The sequence below is a fragment of the Schistocerca americana genome, chromosome 6, assembly GCF_021461395.2.
Source record: "Schistocerca americana isolate TAMUIC-IGC-003095 chromosome 6, iqSchAmer2.1, whole genome shotgun sequence".
Taxonomy (NCBI): domain Eukaryota; kingdom Metazoa; phylum Arthropoda; class Insecta; order Orthoptera; family Acrididae; genus Schistocerca; species Schistocerca americana.
The window spans coordinates 238,355,642-238,380,313 of record NC_060124.1 but is presented as its reverse complement, the minus strand read 5'-3'; the positions used below and the strand labels follow the sequence as shown (position 1 = coordinate 238,380,313).

Genomic DNA, 24,672 nt, shown 5'->3' with positions numbered 1-24,672 from the left:
ACTTACTGAAGAAAGAAAGGAAACAAAAGTTGTTCAGCAGAAGGCATTTTTACATCCATTTGCTGCACTGTCGTCGATTTTTGTTTAGAAATACGATATTATTAACCAATTGGCCTTTTAGTCTGCTTCTTTGTTTGTTTACAAGTAGTCGTGTTTTCGAAAGTTGTCTTTCACTAGGAACAGAAGTTGCAGGTATTGCAAGATATTTTTTTGCCACGGCAGCTAGACCTGGGTAACGGTTTTCATTTTTTTCCCAGTAATGTAAAGGATTATCCGATCGTTGTAGGTACGGTTCTTCTAAATATCGTTGTATCTCCAGGTCTATGCTATAGTGTCGTTAGCAGCCGAATGAGTAGATCGTACGGTCTCTACCACGTTTGTGCACTCTGCAATTAGGCTTGCAACTGCATGTTTTGAATGAATGGGATTCGTAAATGGTAACGTTTTGAATCTTGGGTCGAGAACTGTGGCAACGGCATGTACTTTGTTTCTATTAATCCTAGCCGGGCTATTAGTGAGTTGTGCAGATGTTGCTGTAGCTCTTGCGCTGTCGTGGCAGCCCACTTCCCATCGCATACGGATTAGCTGTCTGATTATTGGAATAGCTTTCGAAAGAGAGGTATAGTTTTCAGTTGAGATTCCACTTTTTACCACTTCAAGGCTCCAGTACACATAACGTTTGCTCAAAATTCGCCACTCGTCAGCTGTGAGGCTCTCTACACCTGAATACAAAGATGATAAACAGGTTGCAAGGCATTCCTTTTGCTCCACTAGACGTTGTAGCATATAAAACGTACTGATCCATCGGGTTTTGGTTTCCCGATTCAATTTATGAACAGGTTTTTTCATTAGATCGGGGATCTCATGGAGTTTTTCATTAGCATTGCAACATGTTTTAAAATAGCTAACAGTTTTTCTGGCCTTTTTCCGTATTATGCAGAGCTCACTGTTGCTGTTCAAAGAACTTTTCACACCTAAATTGATGGTGTGTGCTAAAAAAGGCACATGTTGCATATCTATGTTGCCACTGTGAATACGTTGTACGGCTGCCGTCATATCACTGGCATTGTCAGTTGTGATGCTTACAACTTTGTTTTCAATGTTCCATTTTGAAATCACGTTATCTTACGCCTCACTAATATTTAGCGCTGTAAGCTTTCCCGGGAAACGGAATGTCTCGAGAGCTAAAGCTTTAAGGCACCAATTAGTGTTAATGAAATGACCAGTTACAGCAATATATGCCTCACTATTGAGTGAGGTCCAGATATCGGTCGTTAAAGAGACACTAGTAGAGTCTTCCACGGCCAAGTTTACAGCCCCTTTCTGTTTATGGTAATCATCCTCAGTCATGAGGTGCCACTTTTTTCGATTTTGTATCGAGTATTGTGCGTCAAACACTGAAACAAAACGTCGACAACCAGTGTCCTCGACGATTGAAAGCGGTTGAAAATCGTCTGTTATTATGGACACTAGTGCTTCATCTAGCTGTTGTTGTCGTTTACTTCCCTCTATCAAGAGAAACGGAGTACGATTAAAACCTAAAAATTTTCTTAAGCGTGGCGGAACGATTTGGACACTGTCCGAACTTTTGCACGGAATTCACCTTTTGTACCGTACATACCTGGATATTTTGTCTGCCTCGCAATATTGGAAGAATGAGCATCTGCATCCACGGACGTCACTGTTTTATTCCTCGATAAATTGTGCAGTTTAAGATGTCTAATCATGTCCGTTGTATTTTTTGACACATTACGGAGATTTTTACTATAAATGTTGCAAGTAACGTTATCTCCATCCTCCGTAAAGTATTTCCAGCACCATGATGTTCGCTTTCGAGTGTCTATATTGATTAGAATAACAATTTTACTCGAATGAAACCTGAGACATACTAGTTAGGAGCACAGCGAGCAGCGAGCGTGTTTGTCTAGCGGCGGCATTCAAATCCTAAAACAACAGCGGCGCGGTGCTCGAGAAATGCTTCAGAACTAGAGGCTCGAGGAATTCTCGGTGCACTCGAGTCGCCCGCGCCTCGCCATCCCATCACTGAGCTGCACATTGGAATGGTTTTTTGTTCAGATAATGATTTTTAGAAACAGCATTTAGAGTGAAACGACAGATACAATAAGGCAGGTATGGCAGAAACATGTATTAGGTATCTCAGATTGAAGGAATGAACTTCCATCTATGGAGTGACAGTTGCTTTCAGTATGGTAATCATTTTACGATATTTGTCAATTTGGTGTACTACCTAGCATCGTGAGGAGGAGCTGTAGTCATACCCTCTTCAGTGATACCGAATCAGAAGTCAGAAAACTTGTGTAATCCCTTAGGGTGCTATTCTCGTACGTCGCTATCGGTGTACGAGACCAGGGCACCATTCAGTAGTCTCGCATTCGGAAGGACGACGGTTCAATCCCGCGTCCGGCGATCCTGATTGAGGTTTTCCGTGATTTCCCTAAATCTCTCCAGGCAAATGCCGGGATGGTTCCGTTCAAAATGCACGGCCGACTTCCTTCCCCGTCCTTCCCTAATCCGTTGAGACCGATGACCTCGCTGTCTGGTCTCCTTCCCCAAAACAACCAACCAACCAACCAACCACCATTCAGTAGACGTTTCTGTGGGAACTATGCACCAGCTAAGTTCCGTAAAGCCAAGCTGTGGAAGGGTACTGTGAAAGAGTCTAGTTATATCGACCGGTAGTGGTCTACGAAAATTGTGTAAAGAAATCAGGTGGCATATATAAGTGTGGGAGTGAAGGAGTACAGGAAGGAAAGGGACGAAGAGATGTACGAATGTGAGAGACGGTGTATTAGAGGAATGACTGACGAAGATGCAGGAAGATGGCAGAGGGCGTGGGATCGTATCCCAGTTACCCTATCCATAGTTTCACTTTCTGAATTACTACACCACCTCGCTCTTTTGAAAGTCTTGTGGGATTTCAGAAGTTCTCACACTAGGTTCATTCATATTCAAATGTTTCCACTCCCTTCTAAGCGGACAGCAGCGTTTGTCTCATCTTGCGCTCATTGTTACTCACACTGGGTTCGATCTTTCACTTTGAAGCAAAATGTGAACAGTTTTGAAATTTTTGGGAAAACTAACATAGCGGTTCGAACTTGGAACCCTGCCCTTGCAAGCAATGGTTCTTCCATCTGGACTAAAGAGAAACCTCACGATGCACTCAATAGCTTCAGTCGGTAACTATCGCATGCACAGAAATGTCAGTTAAAGCAGCCCAGCAGGGGTGCGATGACATTAGTAGGCGTGACGGACACAAGCCTCATTCGGAACTGACTCAGCTTCAAAATAGAGAACATTTCGCGCAGTTATGCTGGGAGGACATTTCGAGGTTGTTTCGAAAATTGATTATTCACGCTTCAACGGAGACAAAACTCCGGTTTGAATCTCGGTCTGAACGATAATCTGTCGCGAAATTTCAGAGCAGCGCAGTGACCGCTGCTGAATGAAAGATTCATCATCACCATGACCACCACAACCAGCACCACCACCGTCATCATAGTCATCGTCTTGAAGGATTAAGCCTTTTGGCCTGTACCTGCTCAGTATTGTTCACGCCATCTCTTTAAGGCACGTCCAACATTCCTCTTGCCGATTGTTCCTCTTGTCGGTTGGGTGATATTGCATTGCAGCTTTAGTTATCATTAGACATATGCTAGACATCGTCTTTCCACATCAGTCGGTTCTTGTATGTTATATTTGTAAAGGGTACAACATTTAGTTCTAGACTAATATCAGTTTTTCTTTAGCGGCCCAACTATGACTATTCAGCTAAAAGCGGAGGAACATTGATGATTCGATTCGTAATAATTGATCAGATGTTAGGGTCCAAAATTCGCTACCATAGAATAGCGAAGACCACGATATTATTTTGTAGAGACTAATTAGTGTTTCCTTCCGTACGTTATGTTTTAGTGTATGTTTTAGTTTTACAGAAATGTATGAACGTGCCTAATTTTAGATCTACATCAACCGATTTTAAAATTTCTCCCTTGATATGGTTCATATGCGTTTCAGTCCTTTACACGTCATCACTTTTGCTTTATTTATTGAAATTCTCGTTCCTTATATGGCGGTAATTTGACTCAATTTATTTACTTCAATTTAAACCACTTCTTTGGATTCACCTAAATTTGATCATCAGCATATAGCATCTTCATAAAATTAAAATCACAATATGTTAAGGGGCCATTCAATAAAATCGTAAGTCTTTTTTTCGGTGGTCACCTTCCTTGCCAGTGTGCTGATGCATGAGTGTGTGAAACAGACCACCTGTGAAATATGGAAAGTAGGACAGAGGCTATGGTCCTGAGTAATGCTTGCATAGCTCAGCCGGAAGAGCATTATCCACTAAAAACAAATATCAGCTTCGAGTCCCAGTCTGGCGCACAGTTTTATTCTGCCGCGAAGTACCATCATTAATACTGATAGATGACTGCCATCAAGCATTGATAAAATTGTCTTTTCATCCATAGGCGAACTCGACGCTGCTACGAGGGCCATACATTCTGGTGTCGAGCGACAACTCTGTTCTGGACGGTGAAGACACGGGCCTGGAGACGTCGGTGCTGGGTCTGGAGTTCAAAGTGAGGCCGCGGCACTTCCGGCGCGGCGACATGAAACTCAAGTGCCTGGCGACGGTGGCGACCGTCTACTGGCGCACCAATGAGGAGAGCGTCGAGAGCGACCGCCTGCAGAAGGCGCCCGTGCTCGAGAGCAGAGCCACGCGGCCGCCCAGCGTGTCGCGCGCGGACATGGTGCAAGGTGCGTCTCCAGCCAGCATCCCTAGTAGGGTGAGGGCGAGTGGCGCGCGTGATGTGTATGACAGAGAGAGCTAGAGAGAGAGAGAGAGAGAGAGAGAGAGAGAGAGAGAGTGTAGGGGAAGGAGAGGAACGGAAAGCAAGAGGAGTGTGAAATACCAAAGGGAGGTAGAGGGATTAATGAGGGAGAAGCATAGACGAAGTGCACTGAGGAGAGTGATGTGTATGAGAGACAGAGAGAGAGAGAGAGAGAGAGAGAGAGAGAGAGAGAGAGAGATAAAGATAGGGATAGAGAGAGAGAGAGAGAGAGTAGGGGTGGAGAGGAACGAAGAGCAGGGTGAGTGTAAAATACCAAAGGGAGATAGAGGGATTAATGAGGGAGAAGCAGAGACAAAGTGCGATGAGGAGAGTGATGTGTATGAGAGAGAGAGAGAGAGAGATAGTAGGGATAGAGAGAGAGAGATAGAGAGAGAGTAGGGGGAGGAGAGGACAGAAAAGCAGGGGGAGTGTAAAATACCAAAGGGAGGTAGAGGGATTAATGAGCGAGAAGCAGAGACGAAGTGTGATGAGGAGAGTGATTAGATAAGGGGACGGAAATGAATGGTGAAAACGAAGGAGCGAACGAGATGAGGAAGAAGCAATATAAATAGTGATGGGATGCTGAGAAATTGAAGAGGTGGTAGACATGACAAGAGGAGGAGGGAGAAGGAGATTGGTGTGTAACGTCAAAAGCTCGTATTAGGGAATGATGGGGAAGGAAATCGGCCGTGCCCTTTCACAGGAACCATGCCGGCATTTGCCTAAAGCGTTTTAGTGAAATCACGACATGACAGGACAGCAAAGAGGAGTGGAGGAAAGAAGATAGGATGGTGTTGTGGGCAGAGTAACGTAAAAGAAAGACAGATATGCATAGAAAATTATATTAAAATCAATGCGACACATCAAAGGAGGCAGTCGTTTCTAATCATAGCAGCAAAGACCCGGCATTGATGGTGTTGCTGGTTGCTGATCGGTGACGAGGAGGTGGGAGGAGAGGCAGGGTGTAGGATAGTGGTTCCCAACCTCTTTGAGAAAATTACCACTGAACGAAATCGTATAGAAACCTATACCCTCAATAGAGTTTAGTGATAACTAAATTTGAGAGTGGAAAAAACAACAAGACGCAGTCACGAACGAGCAGGGGAAAAGTCACTCCAAAAACATAAAAAAATGAAAAACGGTACAAAATACAATCCAGCTACAGCTCAGGGCAATCCAAATCCGGCAAAGATGATGTAGTTTACAAATCTAGACTTCCGGACGATTTCCACTGGCAGACACAGCGCTCACACAGCGTAAACTGCAAGACAAAATGAAAGAAACAACCCACCGAGGCTGCGGCAGTTGTGGTGGAACATGTTTGTGTACTGAAACAGAATAACTGTATGCTTGCAAAAAGGGGCATTCATCCTTAATTCATTATTATTTGAAAGAAAAGTTTGAACACTACAATTTTTAAAATTACAGGAGAACACAGAACATTTTATTAACATTCAAGAAATAAAACTCACATGTTTTTAAAGCGTTGTACTAAATCAAGAAATAATGAACGTCAATAAGATGTTTGGAAGGGCTTATTTTTAACAATATTTCTTTTATATTGGCTTCGATATTTTGTGGTGCACATCGTAAATCGTGATCCGAGTTCAGTCGATTCCTTGCTTTTGTTTCCACTGCCACAATAGTGACAAATCAATTTTCTCACCTGTAAGTTGTGCCGCATGGAATCACCATTGTTGATGCTTTTTCTTATAATAATGCGTACTTGTCACCTAGCTTTCTCCAAAATGTTCCCAGCTCTGTTTTGGAGAAATATACTCCTATTTTCTGCGTGTGTTCTTAACGTAGTCCAAGAAGTAATGCTTTGGCTTCAATTTCACTATCTGAAAATATTCTTTCGTGCACTAAAGACGGACATAAAACCCCGGAATTTACTTGTCGATTGCCCAGTTCAGGAAAACAGTTACTGACAGAATTAGTTACTGATCATAAGTGGTGACTTCTCTCATTTGTGAATGAGCACTTTTCACTGTTAGCATCGAGCATTACTTTCAATTCTCGGGACATCGAAATGGCTTGAACTCCAGTCCTGCGCTGGTAACGCTTCAGGCTCCGAAGAAAACTGGCAACTGCAGCTTCTTTCACCAATCTGTGGAACCAAGAGTGGGCGCCCAACATGGAGCGTGCTTCGTCTGTACATACACCCATCAATTTCGACCACTGCAACTTATTATCTGCATCAAAATTCTTTACTGATCGGAAAACATCCTCGCCGCTTGTATTAGTGTCCAATGATTCCGAGTACAAGTATTCTTCTTTCAGGTCACCGTCTTATATGTATCGAACATAGATAAGCACCTAGGAACAATACGCAATGTCAGTCGATTCATCTAACTGCAGTGCAAAAAAATTACTCGATCTTATTTCCTCATATGGCTGCAACATCATTAAAGAAAATATTTATGTGTGTGTCTGTGTAAGATGACAAACACTGGTAGCGCATGTGAAAAAACAGATCAGTCAGCAGAGTGCTGCCCCTACAGGAAAGCTGCAGTGAATGACGTGGCATTATTAGGTTCCGAGGGAGCCGAGTGTTGCCGCGCCAGCTTTTAGGGCTCTTCCATCGACGTATGGAGTATAGCTGTCTTGCTGGCAGAGTAATGGTTTTCTGTTTTCTGTCATAGAATGATGGCATCTCAGTGACATCATTGTACTCCACGTTGAAGGTGTGCATTCGGACTTGATGTCACATACCATCCTCCAACGGTGTGAATTCAAGGTGTCTGATAAAATGTGGTACAACTAAGGAAGTAGCAAGGTGGTCACACAATGATTGCATAAAATGAGTGTCCGTATTAAAAAATATTGGCCATTAAAATTGCTATCCACGAAGATGACCTGCTACAGACACGAAATTTAACCGACTGGAAAAAGATGCTGTGATATGCAAATGATTAGCTTTTCAGAGCATTCACACAAGGTTGGCGCCGGTGGCGACACCTACAACGTGCTTACATGAGGAAAGTTTCCAACCGTTTTCTTTGACACCAGCAACAGTTGACAGCCGTTGCCTGGTGAAACGTTGTTGTGATGCTTCGTGTAAGGAGGAGAAATACGTACCATCACGTTTCCGACTTTGATAAAGGTCGGATTGCAGCCTATCCCGATTGCGTTATATCGTATCGCGACATTGCTGCTGACGTTGGTCGAGATTCAATGACTGTTAGCAGAATATGGAATCCGTGGGATCAGGAGGGTAATACAGAACGCCTTGCAGGATCCCAACGGCCTCGTATCACTAGCAGTCGAGATGGCAGGCATCTTATCTGCATGGCTGTAACGGATCGTGCAGCCACGTCTCGATCCCTGAGTCAACAGATGGGGACGTTTGCAAGACAACGACCATCTGCACGAACAGTTCGACGACGTTTGCAGCAGCGTGGACTATCAGCTCAGAGACCATGGCTGCGGTTACTCTTGACGCTGCACCACAGACAGGAGCTTCTTCGATGGTGCACTCAACGACGAACCTGGGTGCACGAATGGCAAAACGTAATTTTTTCACATGAATCCAGTGTCAGTTATAGCATCATGATGGTCGCATCCGTCTGTGGCGGCATCGCGGTGAACACACATTGGAAGCGTGTATTCGTCATCGCTATACTGGCGCACCACCCGGCGTGATGGTATGAGGTGTCATTGGTTACACGTCTCGGTCACCTCTTGTTCGCATTGACGGCACTTTGAACAGTGGACGTTACATTTCAGATGTTTTACGACCCGTGGCTCTACTCTTCATTCGATCCCTGCGAAACCCTACATTTCAGCAGGATCACGCACGACCGCATGTTGCAGGTCCTGCACGGGCCTTTCTGGATACAGAATATGTTGGTCTGCTGCCCTGGCCAGCACATTCTCTAGATCTCGCACCAATTGGAAACGTCTGGTCAGTGTTGGCCGAGCAACTAGCTCGTCACAATACTCCAGTCACTAATCTTGATGAACTGTGGTATCGTGATGAAGCTGCATGGGCAGCTGTACCTGTACACGCCATCCGAGCTCTGTTTGACTCAATGCCAAGGGTTATCAAGGCCGTTATTACGGTCAGAGATGGTTATTCTGGCAACTGATTTCTCAGGATCTATGCACCAAAACTGCGGATAATGTAATCACATGTCAGTTCTAGTATAATACACTCCTGGAAATTGAAATAAGAACACCGTGAATTCATTGTCCTAGGAAGGGGAAACTTTATTGACACATTCCTGGGGTCAGATACATCACATGATCACACTGACAGAACCACAGGCACATAGACACAGGCAACAGAGCATGCACAATGTTGGCACTAGTACAGTGTATATCCACCTTTCGCAGCAATGCAGGCTGCTATTCTCCCATGGAGACGATCGTAGAGATGCTGGATGTAGTCCTGTGGAACGGCTTGCCATGCCATTTCCACCTGGCGCCTCAGTTGGACCAGCGTTCGTGCTGGACGTGCAGACCGCGTGAGGCGACGCTTCATCCAGTCCCAAACATGCTCAATGGGGGACAGATCCGGAGATCTTGCTGGCCAGGGTAGTTGACTTACACCTTCTAGAGCACGTTGGGTGGCACGGGATACATGCGGACGTGCATTGTCCTGTTGGAACAGCAAGTTCCCTTGCCGGTCTAGGAATGGTAGAACGATGGGTTCGATGACGGTTTGGATGTACCGTGCACTATTCAGTGTCCCCTCGACGATCACCAGTGGTGTACGGCCAGTGTAGGAGATCGCTCCTCACACCATGATGCCGGGTGTTGGCCCTGTGTGCCTCGGTCTATATGCAGTCCTGATTGTGGCGCTCACCTGCACGGCGCCAAATACGCATACGACCATCATTGGCACCAAGGCAGAAGCGACACTCATCGCTGAAGACGACACGTCTCCATTCGTCCCTCCATTCACGCCTGTCGCGACACCACTGGAGGCGGGCTGCACGATGTTGGGGCGTGAGCGGAAGACGGCCTAACGGTGTGCGGGACCGTAGCCCAGCTTCATGGAGACGGTTGCGAATGGTCCTCGCCGATACCCCAGGAGCAACAGTGTCCCTAATTTGCTGGGAAGTGGCGGTGCGGTCCCCTACGGCACTGCGTAGGATCCTACGGTCTTGGCGTGCATCCGTGCGTCGCTGCGGTCCGGTCCCAGGTCGAAGGGCACGTGCACCTTCCGCCGACCACTGGCGACAACATCGATGTACTGTGGAAACCTCACGCCCCACGTGTTGAGCAATTCGGCGGTACGTCCACCCGGCCTCCCGCATGCCCACTATACGCCCTCGCTCAAAGTCCGTCAACTGCACATACGGTTCACGTCCACGCTGTCGCGGCATGCTACCAGTGTTAAAGACTGCGATGGAGCTCCGTATGCCACGGCAAACTGGCTGACACTGACGGCGGCGGTGCACAAATGCTGCGCAGCTAGCGCCATTCGACGGCCAACACCGCGGTTCCTGGTGTGTCCGCTGTGCCGTGCGTGTGATCATTGCTTGTACAGCCCTCTCGCAGTGTCCGGAGCAAGTATGGTGGGTCTGACACACCGGTGTCAATGTGTTCTTTTTTCCATTTCCAGGAGTGTATATTTGTACAATGAATACCCGTTTATCATCTGTATTTCTTCTTGGTGTAGCAGTTCTAATAGCCAATAGTGTACATGTGGCCATACCAGGGCTATCATTATCCATGGTCCGAATCTGAATCATCAAGGATGGTAAGCGGAAGAGGGTGGATATGCCAGCGCTAGGGAGTCGTGGTGCCAATGTGTTTCAATCCATGGACCATGTCACGTAGGGTGTTCACTTTGGTGTGTCGGCGCCTTGCCTTCTCTCGACTGGACATCTTCAGAGGAATCATGTTGGTCTCCTCGTGTAGAGTAACAATCCTCGTGACTGGAGGGGTATGCGGACTCCACCGAAGCATCTCTTTATGCAGGCGCTGGTGGGTCTACATCTAAGACACACTAATCGTGGCCCACCCAGTCCTTGCACTCCCTCCCCATCTCTTGCCTCTTGGTGTGCTTCCCCCCCCCCACCCCCACCTTGTACCCTATCATCTGTCCTCTGTCATCCGCAATCTCTATCTCCTCTCTCCTTCCTCTCTGGCCTCCCTTCTCTTGGCAGGGGCTTAAAGTTTTTACTGCAGTTACTTCGTCGTGTTCTGGTGGTCGCCGTATATAGAACATCAGTGTAGTGTATATTCAGTGTAATAGTCCTATACTGTAACGCCGTTTTCAATTGTGCTATTCATGACGCCTGTATCTCTGTGCTATGTCTTCATGGAGTGCCATTCGAACTATGTGGCATTTATGTAAACGTGCTACCCCTGTTTTGTATTTTTGACTCCAATTGCACCCACATTCTCATGTGTAAATTTCACCTTTTATCCTCATATTTATGCATGTAATATTCCCCTGTGGTATTCTATGTAATCTCTTGGCTGATGGGCCGCGAATTGTGCCGCTGTCAGACCACCCATTTACTCCTGACGATGATGGATCAAATGGTCATTGATACACTGAAAACTTTATTCGAATTGATGCGGCTTGAAAACCGAGAAGATTTTGTTGTAACATGCAGAAAATGTTCAACCCAGAGCGCTCTTTGTGGACGCGTCTAAATGTATTCTGATTATTTTTATAGTAAATTTTGAAATTATACATAAGGCTGGTGAACGAATCTCCAGTGACGAGGAATGGCCATTGGTCTATTATCAACATAAAAAATTATTTCCGTATGTGAGCTACTTTCATTTGCACAAATGTATGACCTAAAATGCAGCAACCGAAAGGTAACAGCATTGTTTATAAACCTGAGTGGATTCATGAGGCTCTAAAAGTACTTGACACATATAGGTACAATCTTCTAAAATATAGTGGATGGGATGGGATTCACATATTACTTGCGGGCGGATACAGAAGTATTCGAAAGCCTTGTAGAGATGGTTGGGTGACGCCTGTGGATAAAAAGACATTTTCAGATTTCCAATTTCTGCCTTCCTCGGATCAGCAGTCGCACTTTGCACTCATAATACACTGCGCATTCTTCGAACAGAAAAAGAACTGAGCTACTTAACTTCGAAAAAATCGTAATAAATATGACCAATAATGGAAACATAGATACTTCATCATCAGATAACGGTATGAGAATAAGACGCTAAAGAATCAAAACGAATAGTTTCACAGCATTAGTTTGTTGACTACATAGCGAAGAAACACGCGAATCCAAAATCTGTCGTTTTTAATTTTTTATGCAAAAAGTAAATCATTTTCCGAAGGAAATCTACTTCACCGAGTAATGGCTCTTTTGTTCTCTTACACAAAGAATTTTTTTAGCGATGCAGAATACGACTCAATTTTCAGATTTATGCTTTCCTCAAATCCAGATTCTTTGCGTGGCAGGGCGAAAATGTCTGTCACAAACAATTGTGACAATGCGTTTGAACATTGTGTCACTGTGTACTGCGATTGCTGCCACCTTTATTATGCTTGCCTAGATCAGGCGTTTTCAGGTGGCAGCTTGTGAGAAAATGGTGGCGGGGGGGGGGGGGGGGGGGCGGGGGGGAGGGGGGGACAGTGGTGTTTAGCGCAGTGTGAGCGTTTCTTCCGAAGCATGACCAGATGATAAATCTGTTGTAGCTTTGATCACAATTGAAGCCATTCACCACACTGTCGTGATAGTGAGTAGTTTCTCTTTTTATGTTAATGGGAATACTATAACAAAATACGTCTCATAGACTTCTATAAGGATTTTTCTCGGCTTCCATTTTCTTGATTCGCAACCCTGTAATCACTATTATGCCAATGTCTGAAATCATACACCTTTGTCTCCAGCGTTTATTTTACAGTGAAAAGATCAGCTTCAGGCATGTGGTGAATCCATGTTTGTTCTTACAGTGAAATAATTTTTGTATTGTAGCTGTGTACGTTATTTATAGTGATCTTTTTAGGATTACTGTTCAGTGGCAACACAACTACAGATAAAAAATCTTACACACCTACTGATACCTTATCGACTCAACTATTTCTCTCCAATAGGAAACAAAAGGCAGTGCTGTTGATTAGGAATCTCTTACCCAACACTTAGCGCTTGAATAGGAAAATCTTCATTCACCTTGTTTCTCTCTTTCGTCTCATCCGAAATACGTTGAGAAGTTAGTGAAGTCGGAGGCATTCGCTTCATGTCCATCGATTTGATTGGTGAGTTAGCAACCGATTGACGAAAGAAGAACAATGACCGAGCAGATAACTCGGTGGAGTAAATGATAAACTGCCGCAACACTACAGGCAAGTAGCCAACGCAGTTAGTTGTCACATACTGCACGCGTAGTTCCAATAATGTCTGTTGTTAATATATTCGCTGTGACCTTCACCACGCTCCGTCATGCGTTAATGTAATTTTTTATACTTCTTGAACTGGCAAACTATCTCAAACCTATTAGTTTAATGAAGTAGTGAAATTGATATTTTTGGAGCAATTAAGTTTCGTGTCTGAACCGTAATCTAAACCTTTGTGTTTTTACACCCCGCCCCCCATAAAATTTCGTTGGGAACCACTGGACTGTTGAATGCTGTAACTGGCGCCTAATCTAGTTTACATTGAAGGTACTTGTAATCAACACGAGAAACTCTAAGGACGTGACATTACATGTGCTCATCACCGACACATTCTCCGATTTTGGAGTGCTTTCGACCATTCCTTCTGCGTGTTGCATGTTTCACACAAATTTTGTATTTTATGGTGATTCACCGTCTCCAGACCATTAAGCAATAAACGCGAACATGGTTCGCAGTAGGCTGTAATGTGATGTTTATTTAATCGCTCGATTAGCTAATTTTGACTAAGCGTCATTGTCATGCACATGCATTTCAAGTCACTTAATTACAAGTAAAAAGTAGCCATATTCCGGCATTTTACGAAAGGATCATCACTACAGTGACACCTTCTGTAATTACGAGTGATTTGAAAAACACATGAAATACGAACTAAAGAGCTGTCCCTGTAGTGTGGCTCCTTTCGTAAAATGACGGAATATGACTACTTTTTACTTGTAATTAAGAGTGATTTCAATATGACATCAAATAAATATGTTACGGATGTGCTTGACAGTGACTCTTAGTCGAAATTAGCCAATCGCCCGATTAAATAAACATCGCGTTACAGTCTACTAGGGACCATGTTTACTTTTATCAACAAACAGAAGCGTTCTAGCAGCAATTTCCTGTACGTCTGCGGATCAACGAAGCCCCACAGCTCACATCCGTTCTCAAGAATATCTATTAACCAGTTGCACTTGATCGGATAATTTTATATATGATTTCTGTTGTAGCATTACAGAAATTTATGCTCACGGCTTATGACCATTTTGAAGAATAGGTAGCTGTTCTACAGGAATCAACATACATTCCACAAACAGCGATCTTTCGAAACTCAGTTCGCTCTTTGCTTCCATGAGATAGAGACAGCCGTAGCTACAGGCGCCAGGTTGACGCCATTTTGCTTCTGGAGGGAGTAGGATTGAGTTTTAGATTGTTGTCTTGTGAGCAGAATAAGATCTTACGGAATAACGTAGTACCAGCATTGTAAAAGCATTTAGGACTACACTGTAGGTGGAAACAACACGTCGTTCTTACTGGACCGAAATCGTAAAATTAAATGTAATTTCGGGATTGTCCCAAGGGAGTGCTACAGCGGCTTTGACATTCGCGATGTGGATTACCTCTATGATAGCTTCACGAGACTTCACTGATGGTGCTGTCGTATATATGAAAGCTGCAGCTTCATAAAACTAACTAAATGCAAGAAGATCTTCAAAGGATCGACGCCAAGTGCTAGGACTGGAAGTTCGTCTTCGACATAAACAAATGCAGCGTGCTGCATTCTACATCTACATCTACATGGATACTCCGCAAATCATATTTAAGTGCCTGGCAGAGGGTTTATGGAACCACCATCACAATTCTCTATTATTCCAATCTCGCATAGTGCGCGAAAAGAATGAACACCTATATATTTCCGTACGAGCTCCGATTTCCCTTATTTTATCGTGGTGATAGTTCCGCCCGATGTAGGTCGGTGTCAACAAAATATTTTCGCATTCGAAGGAGAAAGTTGGTGATTGGAGTTTCATGAGAAGATTCCGTCGCAACGAAAGACGCCTTTCCTTTAATGATAATACAAAACGTGCTGCCTTTCTTTGAACTTTTTCGATGTACTGCGTCAGTCCTACATGGTAAGGATCGTACACCGCGCATCAATATTCTAAAAGAAGACGGACAGGCGTAGTGTACGCAGTCTGCTTAGTAGGTCTGTTACATTTTCTAAGTGTCCTGCCAACAAAACGCAGTCTTTCGTTAGCCTTCCTCACAACATTTTCTGTGTGTTCCTTCCAAATTGTGTTTTTCGTAATAGTAATACCTAGGTATTTAGTTGAATTTACGGCTTTTAGATTAGACGGATTTATCGTGTAACCAAAGTGTGACGAATTCCTTTTAGCACTCATGTGGATGACATCACACTTTTCGTTATTTAAGGTCAACTGCCACTTTTCGCACCATGCAGATTACTTTTATAAATCGTTTTGCAGTTTGTTTTGATCTTCTGACGGCTTTATTAGTCGATAAACGACAGCGTCATCCGCAAACAGCCGAAGACGGCTGCTCCTATTGTCTCCCAGATCGTTTATATAGATAAGGAACAGCAAAGGGCCTATAACACTACCTTGGGGAACGCCTGAAATCACTTCTGTTTTACTCGATGACTTTCCGTCAATTACTACGAACTCTGACCTCTCTGACAGGAAATCGCAATTCCAGTCACATACCGTCCATTTTTATGCCATACGCTGTGAGAGATAAATAATTGGAAATAGTAACAACTATACGTACAGGAAAATCAGGTGCCAGACAGATTCGTAAGAAGAAATTTAATGAGAAGTAAAAGGGGCACTCCGATTACATCCAGACATTTGGAAAAAAGTGAACTGTTATTAATGCAAAAATCACTGCCCTAGCTGTTAATACACTTATTCTAGTGTGAGATAAGACGGTTAATGCCCTTACCGTAAAAGGTTTGCCGTTGCCTACTGAAACATGATTGTACCCAGTTTTGCATCTCTTCGTCGAAAGCAAATCCACGGTCACGAATGTCTTTCTTCAGGATTCCAAAAATACGAAAGTAGCATGGTGTACACTCGTTCGAAGTATTCTCTGGTACTGCTCTTAAGTTTGGAAACCTTACCTAGCATCAATATCAGAGATGAAGGGGACTGACGTATTTCATCACGGCCCCGTTTGCAAAGAGCGAGAGCGTCACACAATTCTCCTGAAATTCCCGTGGTCGATGCTACAAAGAGAGGCGTTGAATATCACTGAAACATTTTCTTTTACTTTCCAAGAAAAGGCTGGCGTTATATTACTTTCTCACAGGCACATCTCTGGATACAGCCATGACGATAAAATCACAGAAATTCGAGCTCCCGTAAAGTCTGGCAGAGAGTATTTTTCCGTGCACCATTCGCTTCCTGGAAAGGAAAAGAAGAAAAACATAATGGTGCTGAAAAATCTTTCGACATTGTTTGAAATGGTTTCCAGAGTATAAATATGGTTGTTTATGTAGATTCCTCTGACCACAATCTTTTGGTTATGAACTGTACATTAAAACTGAAAAACTGCAAAAGGGTGGGAATTTAAGGAGATGTGACCTGGATAAACTGACTAAACCAGAGGTTGTACAGAAAGATGGTTCAAATGGCTCTAGGCACAATGGGACTTAACAGCGGACGTCATCAGTCCCCTAGACTTAGAACTACTTAAATCTAAGGACATCACACACATCCATGCCCGAGGCACGATTCCAACCTGTGACCGTAGCAGCCGCGTGGTTCCGGACTGAAGGTTGTACAGAGTTTCAGGGAGAGCATAAGGGAACAATTGACAGGCATGGGGGAAAGAAATACAGAAGAAGAGGAATGGGTAGCTTTGAGGGATGAAGTAGAGAAGGCAGCAAGTAGGTAAAAAGACAAGGACTAGCAGAAATCCTTGGGTAACAGAAGAGATATTTAATTTCATTGATGAAAGGAGAAAATATAAAAATTCAGTAAATAAAAAGACGAGGGCTAGTAGAAATCCTTGGGTAATAGAAGAGATATTTAAGTTCATTGATGAAAGGTGAAAATATAAAAATTCAGTAAATGAAGCAGGCAAAAAGGAATACAAACGTCTCAAAAATGAGATCGATAGGAAGTGCAAAATGGCTAAGCAGGGATGGCGAGAGGACAAATGTAAGGATGTAGAGGCTTATCTTACTAGGGGTAAGATAGATACTGGCTACAGGAAGATTTAAGAGATCTTTGGAGAAAAGAGAACCACTTGTATGAATATCAAGAGCTCATATGAAAACCCAGTTCTAAGCATAGAAGGGATATCAGAAAGGTGGAATTAGTATATAGAGGGTCTATACAAGGACAATGTACTTGAGGACAATATTATGGATGTGGAAGAGGATGTAGATGAAGATGAAATGGGAGATATGATACTATGTGAATAGTTTGACAGAGCACTGAAAGACCTGAGTCGAAACAAGGCCCCGAGAGTAGACAACATTCCATTAGAACTACTGACAACCTTGGGAGAGCCAGTCCTGACAAAACTCTACCATCTGGTGAGCAAGGTGTATGAAACAGGCGAAATACCCTCAGACTTCGAGAGGAATATAATAATTCCAATCCCAAAGAAAGGAAGTGTTGACGGATGTGAAAATTACAGAACTATCAGTTTAATAAGTCACGGCGGCAAAACACTAATGCGAATTCTTTACAGACGAATGGAAAAACTGGTAGAAGCTGACCTCGGGGAAGATCAGTTTGGATTCCGTAGAAATGTTGGAACACGTGCGGCAATTCTGACCCTACGACTTATCTTAGAAAATAGATCAAGGAAAGGCAAACCTACATTTCTAGCATTTTTAGACTTAGAGAAATCTTTTGGCAATGTTGACTGGAATACTCTATTTCAAATTCTGAAGGTGGCAGGGGTAAAATACAGGGAAGGAAAGGCTATTTACAATTTGTACAGAAACCAGTTATAAAAATCGAGTGACATGAAAGGGAAGCAGTGGTTGGGAAGGGAGTGAGACAGGGTTGTAGCCTATCCCTGATGATATTCAATCTGTATGTTGAGCAAGCAGCAAAGGAAACAAAAGAAAAATTCGGACTAGGAATTAAAATCCATGGAGAAGAAATAAAGTCTTTGAGGTTCGCCGATGACATTGTAAGCCGGCCGGTGTGGTCGTGCGGATCTAAGCGCGTCAGTTTGGAACCGCGATACCGCTACGGTCGCAGGTTCGAAGCCTGCCTCGGGCATGGATGTGTGTGATGTCCATAGGTTAGTTAGGTTTAAGTAGGTCTAAGTTCTAGGGGACTGATGACCTCAGTAGTTAAGTCCCATAGTTCTCAGAGCTATTTTTTTGATGACATTGTAATTCTGTCAGAGACAGCAAAGGACTTCGAAAAGCAATTGAATGGAATGGACAGTGTCTTGAAAGGAGGATGTAAGATGAACATCAACAAAAGCTAACGAGGATAATGTAATTTAGTCGAATTAATTCGGGTGATGCTGAGGGAATTAGAATAGAAAATGAGACGCCTAAAGTAGTAAAGGAGTTTTGCTATTTGGGGAGCAAAATAACTGATGATGATCGAAGTAGAGTGGATATAAAATGTAGACTGGCATTGGCAAGGAAAGCGTTTCAGAAGAAGAGGACTTTGTTAACATCGACTATAAATTTAAGTGTCAGGAAGTCGTTTCTGAAAGTATTTGCATGGAGTACAGCCATGTATGGAAGTGAAACATAGACGATAAATAGTTTGGTCAACAAGCGAATAGAGGCTTTCTAAATGTGGTGCTACAGAAGAATGCTGAAGATTTGATGGGTATATCGCATAACTAATGAGGAAGTATTGATTAGAATTGGGAAGAAGAGGAATTTGTGGCACAACTTGACTAGAAGAGGGGATGGGTTGGTAGGACATGTTGTGAGGCATCGAGGTATCACCAACGAAAACAACGCAAACAACATGTAGATTCCTAATGAAATTGGTAAACAGGACTGTCTCCGTGACTTTAAGAAAAATGGCATTTAATCAATGCGATGCTTCCGTTTTTTTGCGTGGTCTGTATGAACACCACCGTTGTACGAAATACTTTCTGTCCTTCAGCGAAGTCGATGAATGCATTCTTTTAAACACTATTTCAACATGAGTTCTCATCACCTACAGGAATTGCTAAGGATCAGGTTGGTGTCCTTATTGTTCACAGTATAAAGGGTAGTATCTCTGACTGCCAATCCAGAGATTCTGTGTCCCGAGTTTGATCAAAGCCCCTGCTTACATTGTTAATGAAAATCATCAGCTATGGAGGCCGAAAACTTCCAGCACGGAGAGTCACCCTCATCCTACCAACCGTGTCAAACAGAGCGGATGAGCAGACAGAGGTTCAGGGCATCCCCTCGGCCTTCAGGATGAATACAGCTCCTAGGTACGTAAGAGTCAGCAATTATCAACGACATGATCATGAATAAGTTACAAATACATAATATGTATTCACATCACATGCAGTCTTCCGAAAATAATGCCATTGTTGTTGTTGTTGTTGTTGTTCTTGTAGTCTTCAGTCCAGAGACTGGTTAGAGGCAGCGTTCCATGGTATTCTATCCTGTGCAAGCCTCCTCATCTCCGAATAACTACTACAACCTTCTGAATCTGCTTAGTGTATTCATCTCTTGGTCTCCCTGTATGATTTTTATTCACTAAGCTTCCCTCCAATACTAAATTCGTTATCCATTGATGCCTCAGAACGTGTCCTACCAACCGATCCCTTCTTCTAGTCAAGTCGTGCCACATATTCCTCTTCTCCTAAATTCTACACAGTACCTCCTCATTAGTTACGTGATATACCAATCCAAGCCTCAGCATTCTTCTGCAACACATTCGAAAGCTTCTATTCTCTTTTTGTTTACACTGTTTGTTGTACTCGATGTTAACGAATATCTCTTCTCCAGAAATTTTTTCCTTTCCATATACTTAGTATACATTTTACCCCCCCCCCCACCCCCCCTACTTCAACCATCATCAGTTACTCTGCTCCTTGAATCTTGAATAGCAAAACTCTTTTACTACTTTAAGTGTCTCATTTCCTAATCTAGTTCCCTCATCACTGATTTCATTCGACTACATTCCATTATCCTCATTTTGCTGATGTTCGTCTTGTACCCTCCTTTGAAGACCGTGTCCATTCCGTTCAACTGCTCTCACAGGTCCTTGTCTGTCTCTGATACAATTACAAAGTCATTATCAGCATTTATGCGCATGCAGTTGCAGTGTTAAACTGCAGTCCGATTAAAATTATAGGTTAGTCGATGTCTCATTGACACATTGGCTGCTGGCTACCGTTCGATTATAGACGACACCTAGACATGAGGAAGCACTTCACAAGTGACGTTACTTCAGGTGTAAAGCGGAACAGTGTGGGAAGTGGCCGCCGTAATGTCTCACGGAAACCCAAGATGCTCTGTCGAGAGCTTATTTTAAGTGACAAGCGACTGAACTGCGGCATATAACGCATTTTATTGCCCTGAATTTAAACTTGTGATGTGCAATTTATCCTAAGAACGGCGGTCAGCAGTCTGCGTTAGAGATACTAATAATCACGCTAGGCTTTTTCACGGAAATTAAAGCTAATCTCTACGAGCTAACTCAAGATCGAAAAGTTTTAGTTTGGGCGTTATATTATTGCAGTTTCCTTGAGAGAAAATGAAACTGGGAGTGGTCCATCAGAGTTATGCAATATATTTAGCAATGACTTCTTGTCAGCAGTCAGCAAGCTAAACGAAAAGTTTTTTGGAATCGGTAAATACGTAGCACTCTTGAAAGCTGGTGTTCCGAGGCAAATACATCACATGACGTTACATGTAAGGCTGAACTGAGCACTAGATGTCACGAGTAGAGGACCCGCCGGTATAAAATGAGGACGGGTGTACTGGGGTGTGAATAGAGAAGCCCTAACAGCAGAATTAGCCGGTGACGATAGCTCAGTACTTCGAATATCGACTAGTCATTCGATTCATCTGAGTAAAGCAATATAGCCGTATATTAGACTAACTGACCTTCTCAGTACATACAATTTGCTGCCAGACTCTCAGTTTGGCTTCAGGATAAGAATATCGGCAGTAAATGTTAAATATTCTTTTGTGTGTGACGCATTGGCAGTGTTAGGTGAGGGTGAGTCAAATGAAAACCTTAAATATTTTTAAAAATATTATTTATTGTGCAGAAGTGGTACAAAGCTGTATCGCTTTTCAACATAATCTCCCTCACGCTCAATGCAAGTCAAAAAAAAAAAAAAAAAAAAAAAAAATGGCTCAAATGGCTCTGAGCACTATGGGACTTAACATCTATGGTCATCAGTCCCCTAGAACTACTTAAACCTAACTAACCTAAGGACAGCACACAACACCCAGCCATCACGAGGCAGAGAAAATCCCTGACCCCGCAGGGAATCGAACCCGGGAACCCGGGCGCGGGAAGCGAGAACGCTACCGCACGACCACGAGATGCGGGCTCAATGCAAGTCCTCCAGCGCTTACTAAGTGCATAAATTCCTTTAGAAAAAAATTCTTTTGGTAGTCTGCGCAACCACTCACGCACCGCGTGGCGTACCTCTTTATCAGAACGGAACTTCTTCCTTCCCATTGCGTCTTTGAGTGGTCCAAACATACGGAAATCACTTGGGGTAAGGTATGGTGAGTATGGTGGATGAGGAAGACACTCAAAATACAGGTCTCTGATTGTTGCAACTGTTGTAGGTACAGTGTGGGGCCTTGCATTTTCATGTTGCAAAAGGACACCTGCTGACGTGGATCGCTGTCAGCAGGTTTTTTTTTTTATTTATCGTGTCAGAAGCAAACTAAAAACAATATTAGATACATTAATACATACATGCATTATAGTTTATAAATTAAACTAGTCAAGAATGAAATAAATGATTAGACACAGATTGTGTTGTCAAACATAAGGTAATTTCAATCTATACAGTGGATTCCCAAAAATTTGCAACGTCCAGTGCACTTTGTGTAGCGTTTATGAGGTCCTCCATGGTGCACACAGTTGGAGGTAATGTGCATTGTAGTTGATGTGTTGATGTCTGCACGGCAGCTTCGCAGTCACACTGGAGAGAGTCCACCTGGACTGCGGAGCTGCCGTGCAGACATCAACACATCAACTACAATGCACATTACCTCCAACTGTGTGCACCATGGAGGACCTCGTAAACGCTACACAAAGTGCACTGGACGTTGCAAATTTTTGGGCATCCACTGTATAGATTAAAATTACCTTATGTTTGACAACACAACCTGTGTCTAATCATTTATTTCATTCTTGACTAGTTTAATTTATAAACCATAATGTATGTATGTATGTAGTAATGTATCTAATATTGTTTTTAGTTTGCTTCTGACACGATAAATAAAAAAAAATACCTGCTGACAGCGATCCACGTCGCTTTGATTTGATTACAGGTCGCAGATGATTTTTTAGGGATATGTGTAAGATGCACTAGTGACGGTGGTTCCTCTAGGCATGTAATGCTCCAAAATGACGCCTTTTTTGTCCCAAAAGAGAGTAAGCATAACATTCCCTGCTGATGGTTCTGTTCGAAACTTCTTTGGTTTTGGTGATGAGGAATGGCTTCATTCATCGCTCGCTCTCTTCGTTTCCGGTTGGTGGATGTGAACCCAGGTTTCGTCCCCAGTAACGATTCTTGCAAGGAAGCCGTCACCTTCTCGTTCAAAGCGCCGAAGAAGTTCTTCACAAGCGTCATCACGTCGTTCTCTCATTTCACGAGTCAGCTGCCATGACACCCATCTTGCAGACACTTTGTGAAACTGGAGCACATCAAGCACAGTGTGGTGTGCTGACCCATGACTAATTTGTAAACATGCTGCAATGTCAATCAGTGTCACTCGGCGGTTTTCCTTCACTATGGCTTCAACTGCTGCAATGTTCCATGGAGTCACAACTCGTTGTGCCTGACCTGGCCGAGGAGCATCTCCACTGAAGTCACATTTGCGAACTTCCTACTCCATTCGTAGACTTGCTGCTGTGACAAACATGCATCACCGTACTGAACTTTCATTTGTCAATGAATTTCAATAAGTTTCACACCTTCACGACGCAAAAACCGAACAACATAACGCTGTTCTTCCCTGGTCCAAGTAACAAGTGGAGCGGCCATCTTTATACTGATACTGCGACGGTATGTATGCATATGCACTGTGCTGCCTCCTACAGGTCATTCTGCACGCTGTTTGTAGCACGATTACCAACTTACAGGTTAATGGCGCAAAATTTCAATTTGTTATTACAAATTTAAGGTTTTCATTTAACTCGCCCTCGTATTTATCTTTCTAGAGATAACAGCCGTTACTGTGGAAGACGTGGAACGTAGTAGAAATGATTTAGCTCAGGCAATAGTCACTAACATTATTACATGACTTACAGATAAGGTATTAATGCATTACTGTAACAACACGCAGCGCGTATGTATCCGACACGGAACTCTTGTAAAAGCGATGTTCTGTTGTCTAAAGGTGTTCAAACAGCCAATGACGTGACCGTTGAAAATTCTCAGGACTGAGAGTAGATGGAAGACGATCTTGGCAGTATCAGCTTCAAGATCCTTTATACGAAGTGAATGCTGCCATCTGATGTAGGAATTATCATCACTGTCAGTAATACTAAAATAACGACGCTCGTTTCCTTAATTTCACGCTGTTATCTGGTGTGGCATAATCCGAGGAAGATCTGCTCACTCACCTAGCACATTCTTAATCCAAGATGTGGAGGTCAGACCTATCTGCAGTGGTAGTTCGCGGACTTCGTGCAGGCTGTTATTCCAATGCCTCTGAATTCCTGTTCTGCCATCCCTGTACATATATTCCACAATGGGGTTTGTTGTTCACAGTACTGCCTCGTTCAAAATAAACTGCTACATTTATTCAATGAACACTAGGAAGGAGAACGATGTATGCTTGTATAACACTTCCTTGGATATTGTGCAGAGAGGAATCCACTATTCAGCATACTTTATTTTCAATAGGCTTCCAGCAGAACTGGAAATAATATCTTATAAACCCCAAATATTCAGGTCCAAACTGAAATCTTTTCGTGTAGAACGTTCTTTGTATTTTGTACAGGAGGTCCTCATAATAGCTGAGAACGTTTCTCTGTAATGTGTTATTTACTTATATAATCTGTCACAAAATTTACGTTAGTATACTACTTGCTTGAAAACAGTCAAGAAATTATTGAATGCGTAATGCTGACAATAAATAGTTGCGATTATACATAAAGAAGTGGGATAGCTAATTAAATTAATCCCATGAACAAATGAATTTTGTAAATGGCGTTTGTGCAAAGGGGTTTCAACACAAGTCCAAAAGTCGGACACAAATTGTAAAAAAAATTCGCAGCAAGTACAGGACGATGTTTAAAGTTAGATGCCTCGTGTTGTAAAGAAGATATCTGTATGTTGCGAAAAGTGGCAGCTGACTCGAAATAATGACAAGTGTGAAGTCATCCACGCGAGTAGTAACAGAAATCCACTAAATTTCGGTTATACGATAAATCATACAAATCTGAAGCCTGTAAATTCAACTAAATATTTTGGGGTTACTATGACAAATACCTTCAATTGGAACTATCACATGGATTGGGAAAGCAAACGAAGGACTGCCATTTATTGGCCTAACCAAATGTGTTAAAT

At 43.1% G+C, this 24,672-nt stretch overlaps 1 protein-coding gene across 1 annotated transcript in view; it reads left to right on the top strand.

The window, feature by feature from the left end:
• Window positions 1–24,672, top strand: part of LOC124620069 — a 717,768-nt gene that overhangs the window by 683,405 nt on the left and 9,691 nt on the right. Inside the window, exon 5 of the mRNA XM_047146736.1 lies at window positions 4,494–4,782. Within this exon, the coding sequence (XP_047002692.1) occupies window positions 4,494–4,782 (289 nt within the window). The remainder of the gene's footprint in view (window positions 1–4,493; window positions 4,783–24,672) is intronic.